Raw genomic sequence first — 6,584 nt, 5'->3', positions numbered from 1 at the left:
CATGGAATTCTCCAGGCCAGAATACTGGAGTGGGTAGCCTTTTCCTTCTCCAGGGGATCTTCCCAACCCAAGGATTGAACCCAGGTCCCCCACATTGCAGGCAGATTCTTTACTAGCTGAGATATCAGGGAAGCCCACCCTTCCCCCCCACCCCCCGACCCTGAGGATAGATGATTTGTCATAACTCGTGACTTTTTAAATGATGGCAGCATCCACCATAAAAAAGTGGGAAGATGGCTGTCTAGCCAGCGAGTGAGTTAGTGCATTTAAAGGGCTTTGCAAAGTGCAGGGTCTGTGGTAAGTGCTCAGAAAAATGAGAGCCCTTGCTGCTGTGGTCATTATGTTCAGGGTGGTCACAGTGGGGTTTGTAACCCTCCCTCAGGCTGCTGTGGATTCTTTGGTACTTGAGGGCTGGTCAGAGGTCTAAGTCAGTCCCAGGCTGGAACTTCTACCAGAGCCGACAGGGTTCATGGGGGAGCAACTGGGCTGGGAGGGGACTGCAGCAAGAGGACCCCCAGGACGCCCCATTGAAACATGGCCGCTGTTCCCAGATGTATGCTCATGGTGCCAGGCAGGAGAGAGGGCCTAATGGTGTCAGATATCCTGATTTCTCAGAAAACGGGAATTTTGGAATTTTGGTTCTACATCTGCCTACGATGCAGGAGACCTGGGTTTCATTCCTGGTTCGGGAAGATCCCCTGGAGAAGTGAATGGCAACCCACTCCAGTATTCTTGCCTGGGAAATTCCATGGACAGAGAAGCCTGGGTGGCTATAGTCCATGCGGTGGCAAAGAGTCGGACATGACTAACTAACACGCAGAGCTATATTCTGATTTTTAAGCATTGACTCAATTAGACATCAACAATGTTATATGGACCAAACAAAACAGATGAAACCAAGAAATGCTGACTTGTCCAGAGTTAGAAGCATAGCTGGGATTCCGATCCAAGTCCTCCAAACCCAGCGCTCCTTCCACTTAAAAGAGCCGTTCATCTATGCCTCACGACCCTCCCCACTCCAGCCCTCTTCGGAGCTCCTTCAAGGCCACTCCCACTGCCTGGGGAGGGGGCCCAAGCTGGGGCCTTCCGGTATTGGGACGAGGGTGTCTCGCTCCCCTCCCCAGCCGCCACCCACTTCCCAGAAGGGCTTGGATTCTCTCTCCAGATGAAGAAGGTCGGGACCTCGAGCCTTGCTCTTCAGGACCGGGGAGGCCTCGGGCCGGGAGGGCCGGGCCGGGCGGGGCGGGAGATGGCAGGTCGGTGCCCCAGCGAGCGTGGGAACGCGGATTCGCGGGGCGCGGGGTGGCGGGGAGGCGGACTCTGGGGATGGGGGGCGAATCCTCGGGCGTGGGGCGGATCCTCGTGAGGGGGTACGTCGGACGGTGGAGGAGGGGTGGACCCGGGAGGGGGGACGGACCTGCGGGGGTGGGGGTGGGCGCGGAGGTGGACCCAAAGTGGGGAGGAGGACCCTCGCGGGGGAAATGAACCCGCGGCGGGGGAGGTGGGGACTGATCCTTGGTGGGGGGCGCCGGCCCGCGGGCGGGGGCAGAAGCGGACCCTCGGGGAGGGGCGGAAGAGGACCCGCCGTGGGTGGGGACAGACCCGCGGGCGGCGGGGGGAGGCGGACCCTCGGGAGGGGGGCCGGGCCGCGGCGGAGGGGAGGTGGGGAGTGGATCCTGGGTAGGGGGTCGGGCCCGCGGTGGGGCGGACACTCGCAGGGGGAGGAGGACACGCGGGGGGTGGGGACAGACCCGCGGGCGAGGGGGAGAGACAGACCCTCGGGAGGGGGAAGAGGACCCGCCGGTGTTGGGGACAGTCCCGCGGGCGGGGGAAGAGGCGGACCCTGGGGAGGGGGCCGGGCCCACGGCGGGGCGGGCCCAGCCCTGCCCAGCCCCTCCCCGCCCGACCTCAGAGTCTAGGGATGAAACCGCCTGTTGTTCGCGCCCGCCCTGCTGACCCCGGCACCCTGGGCCCGGCTTTCCATTCGCCCGGGTCGCTGGTGGGAGGCAAGGAACGCCGGGGTTCAGGAGCCTGGCTCCCCGCCAAGGCTGCGGCCTTCGTCCCCGGGGCCACAAGGCGGCCGCGCCTGGGCGGCGGGCGGGGAGGACAGCGGTCCGGCGGCAGCTCGGCCATGGGCTCCCGCAGCTCCCACGCCGCCAGGATCCCCGACGTGGACAGCCTCCGGCAGGAGACCGGCTGTGAGTGCGGCGCGCCGCGTCCGGGGGCCCGGCGGGGTCCCGGGCGGCTCCGGTCGGGGTCCCGGGGCCTGGAGAACCTAGGAGATCCCGGCAGCCCGGCTCGCTGGGGGGTGGGAGGCGCGTTCACCCAGGGGTCCCGGCTCCCGGCTTGCGGGCCCCCGAGTGGCCCTGGGCCGGCGTTGAGGCGGACGGAGGCGGATGGAAGGGGTGGCTTTGGTCTCCCGGATCTCCCGGGTCTCGTGGGTCTCGTCACGCCCGCCCCCTCCCTGCCCTCTCGGCCCCTGGGAACCCTCCTTTCAGCCAGCCCTCCGCCCCCCTGCCCACCCCCTGCTGCCGCTGGGTGAACGGCGCGCGCCCCGGGATCCCGGCGCGTCCCCAGCGTCCACCTCACTCCCCCGACCCCCTTCTTTCCGCCCCTCCTCCCCGCCCCGCAGTCTCGCAGTCCAGTCTGCGCCGCCTCTACGACCGATTCAACGCTCTGGATAGGACCGGCAAGGGCTACCTGAGGTGAGCAGGAGCTGGCCTTCTGACCTCTCACCTCTGCTTTCTGACTCTGTCCCCTCCCTGGCCATCTCCTCTTTGAACTTTGTCTTTCCAGCCGCATGGATCTGCAGCAGATCGGGGCGCTGGCCGTGAACCCCCTGGGCGACCGCATTATAGACAGCTTCTTCCCAGACGGGTGAGCCTCCCGGGGTGGGAAGATGGAGGTGAGAGCTTGCCAGGGGAGGTCAGGACCAGAGGCAGAGGGATGGTCACGGTGAACACCGCTTCTGCCCCATTGCCCACCTGCCCTCTCCCTTCCCAGGAGTCTGCGACTGGACTTTCCAGGCTTTGTCAGAGTCCTGGCTCATTTTCGACCTGTGGATGAAGAGGACGATGGAAACCGGGACCCCAAGGAACCCGAGCCCCTCAACAGCAGAATGAACAAACTTCGCTGTGAGTTTGTGCCCCGCTCCCCACAGTGAGACCCCAGATTTACCACGCCCCATGAGAGGCCCCAGGTCCCTCCTACTCCCTTTGGGAGCCCCGCCCCCGCCCCCCGCCCCCACTCCCCCAAGATGAAATTTTGAGGGAAGAGAACCAGGGAAGACCCATCCTTTCCCTCCTCCACTTTCTTCCCAGTTGCCTTTCAGCTCTACGACTTGGATCGAGATGGAAAGATCTCCAGGCATGAGATGCTGCAGGTTGGAAGAACGCAGGGGCAAGAGATGTGACCCAGTTGTGGAAGATGGGGAGATGTTTATGGGTGGGAGATGCAGATGACTGGGGTCTTGGGTGGGCAATGGGAATGAGTGGTATTGGAATGTGGGTTAGTTGGGAGATGGAATGGGGAACATTTCGGTATGAGGTTAGACATAGATCAGTGGCTCTCAATGTGGGGGTTGGAGGGGGGAAGGTTTTGCCCCCTGAATGATATTGGCAGTATCTAAAAAGCATTTTTGGTTGTTGCGAATGAAGAAGGGGAAGGGGAAGAAGGGGAAGGGGAAGAAGGGGAAGGGAAAGAAGGGGAAGGGGCAGTGCTCCTGACACTTAGTAGGCAGAGGTCAGGAACTCTGCTGAACATTTTACAATACACAAGGTAGCCCTCTGCCCCCATGACAAGGGGTTATCTGGCCCCAAATGTCAATAGTGCTGAGACTGAGAAACACTGTGATGGAGTGGAGGATGGATTTAGGACTAACTGAAGGATGAGGTGGGGAAGGGGGTGGAAGATAGACGGAGGTTGGGTTAAGAACCCGCCTGCTAATACAAGAGACCCAAGAGATGTGGGTTCAAGCCCTGGGTTGGGAAGATCCCTGGTGAGGGCATGACAACCCAGTCCAGTTATTCTTGCCTGGAGAATCCCCTGGACAGAGGAGCCAGGTGGGCTACATTCAGTAGGGGCGCACAAGTCAGACACGAGCAAAGCAACTTAGCATGCATGCAGTAGCTTGCTGTATGTTGCTGAGGTGAACCTGGGATAGTGAAGGCCACGTGGGGGGTTGGATGGAGAAGTGATGAGAATTATTGGGGGTTGTGGTGGGAAGTGAGTGGAATGGGGTGAAAAGTGAAGGAGGGATGGATTGCAAAATTGGTACTAACAGCTGGGGTGATGTGGACAAGGTTTGGGTGTTGGTGCTCGTGGTCCTTGTGCCTCCTCTTTATGGCTGTCTCTGTCTCTTCCTCCAACATCCCAGGCACTCCGACTGATGGTTGGAGTACAGGTGACAGAAGAGCAGCTGGAGAGCATCGCCGACCGCACGGTGCAGGAAGCGGATGAAGATGGGGATGGAGCTCTGTCCTTCCTGGAGTTTGCCAAGGTTAGGGTGCCCTCAGGCCTGGGGAGCTGAGATCAGGAGTCCCTGGGACAGGTGGACATGGGGGATGATGTTGGAAGGAGGAGGGCATAAAGAGAGGGGTCCCCAGAGAATCATGGGGCCTCGGGAATGGGAAAGGAGGTTGGAAGCATAGAGGTTTGGAATTCAAGCCTCTTGACTACCACCCATCTTGCCCTCCCCAGTCCTTAGAAAAGATGAACATTGAACAGAAAATGAGCATCCGGATTCTGAAGTGACCCCCGTTGTGCCTTTGGGTAGCTTACATGGACCAGTTCTGCTTGGGATTCATCTGGGGAGGCACAGCCCCAGTGAACTGTATTCTTACGTCTACACTGAGCTCTATTTAGGGCCAAGGAGAGAAAACCGGAAGGGTGTGTAATAACTTACCTGATCGCAGATCTGTGAATGGGCCAGAAATCTTGGCAGTTTTAAGTGACCGAAAACCCAAATCAAAGTTAAAGAGGAATTTTATGGGCTCATACATTGAAAAAGTATGAAAGTATCTTTAGAAAACTGGGAGTCTGGAAGTGTCTCAGGCACGGCTGGATCCAAGGGCTCAAAAGATGCTATTGGGACTCAGTTTTTTCTCTGTTTCTCATCTCAGCTTTCTTTTGTATTGGATTCATTCTCAGGGGGGCTCTTTCCTTGTGGTGGAGGATGGTCACTAGCAGCTCCAGGCTTCCATCCTCCTAGCAGTGGGAAGAGATTTTCTTTTTTCAACAATTCCAAACAAAGAATGTCCTTAGCCCCACTGGAGCCTTGTCCCTTCTCCAGGGGAATGGAACTCTATTTGGCCAGGACTGTGTCATGTGCCAACCACTAAAGCCAGGAAGTAAGGCCTGAGGACTCCAGATAGGATAAGGGGTGGTTGCTTCAAGGAAAATGAAAGGCTTTTATCAGAAGGGGAAAAGATATTGGTCAAGCAAAACAAGAGATCTCCATTACTGTTGGGTTGACCAAGTGGAGGGATTCTTAAAGTCTGGTTTCTTAAATGGGTTTTCTCTGATCTCATAGGTATTCGCCAGTGTGATGAGGATGGGTAGCTGGGGAAGAGGTGATGTAAAAATAATAAAGAAGACATCTTCCTAGAGTATGAGATAATTAAAAGGTTTGGGGAGTACTTCCTTTTTTTTTCATGGTAAGATGTTCAAACATTGGCATTTCACAGAATAGAGTATAAAAGTCACATAAAATCTGGAGATCCTATGTCCATCATGAAGCACTCTGGCTGTACATATAGGAGATGCCTGTATCCCTTCCCAAGCCTGTGCTGAAGTTGTCTTGTATCAGCACATGGGAGGCAATTGTGCTTCAGTCTTCCTGACTCTGTCTTCAGTGATGTCAGACTTGGTGGCTTCAAACTGCTGTGTTGGGAGTCTACATCATAAACACTGGCAGATGCAACAGTTTGGGGCTTTTCCGCTTAGAAGAGCCTGTTGTTAAACATTTATTAGCATATCAGCTGCCTGGCATTCACCATTACTGTGTATGCCAATGACTTTTCCCCAGATTTATTGAGGTATAATTGGTGTACAAAAAACTACATATAATTAATGTATGCAATTTGGTGAGTTTGGACATATGTATACTCTTGTATTACCATTACCACGATCAAGGTAATAAACATATCCATCATCTCCAAAAATTTCCTTGTGTCCCTTTGTTTTTTATTTTTTTTAAATGAGTGTAATGTGTACTAAGAACATTTACTATGAGACCTACCTGCTTAACACATGTTTTAGTGCACAATATTGTTTACTGTAGGTGCTACGTTGTATGGCAGATCTCTGGAAATTACTCAGCTTGGATTTTTGTTCAGTCGTTAAGTTGCGTCCGACTCTCTGAGTGCAGCTCTCTGACTGCAGCGTGCCAGGTTCCCCTATCCATCATTATCTCCGGGGCTTTCCTCAGATTCATTTCCATTAAGTTGGTGATGCTCTCTAACCATCTCATCCTCTGCTGCCCTCTTCTCCTTTTGCCTTCAATCTTTCCCAGCATCAGGGTCTTTCCCAATGAGTCGGCTATTCGCATCAGGTGGCCAAAGTATTGGAGCTTCAGCATCAGTCCT

The 6,584-nt window shown here is 56.0% G+C and overlaps 1 protein-coding gene across 2 annotated transcripts; it reads left to right on the top strand.

Annotated features, from left to right (window-relative positions):
- The first annotated feature begins 1,787 nt into the window (after window positions 1-1,787).
- On the top strand, window positions 1,788-6,161 carry CHP2 (calcineurin like EF-hand protein 2). 2 transcript variants are annotated; one of them, XM_025274695.3, is made up of 7 exons: window positions 1,788-2,198; window positions 2,633-2,705; window positions 2,797-2,877; window positions 3,004-3,134; window positions 3,321-3,382; window positions 4,376-4,498; window positions 5,531-6,161. In XM_025274695.3, the coding sequence occupies exons 1-7, from the start codon at window positions 1,922-1,924 to the stop codon at window positions 5,603-5,605; spliced, it is 822 nt and encodes a 273-aa protein (XP_025130480.1). In that variant the 5' UTR covers window positions 1,788-1,921; the 3' UTR covers window positions 5,606-6,161. The 2 variants fall into 2 exon arrangements, with proteins under 2 accessions (XP_025130480.1, XP_025130481.1); XM_025274696.3 differs by having other exon boundaries at window positions 1,795-2,198; window positions 4,699-6,161.
- The last annotated feature ends 423 nt before the right edge of the window (window positions 6,162-6,584 follow it).

The sequence above is a fragment of the Bubalus bubalis genome, chromosome 24 (genome assembly GCF_019923935.1).
Source record: "Bubalus bubalis isolate 160015118507 breed Murrah chromosome 24, NDDB_SH_1, whole genome shotgun sequence".
Taxonomy (NCBI): Eukaryota; Metazoa; Chordata; class Mammalia; order Artiodactyla; family Bovidae; genus Bubalus; species Bubalus bubalis.
Note: the sequence above shows the minus strand (reverse complement) of the source record. Positions and strands in the feature narration are given on the sequence as shown.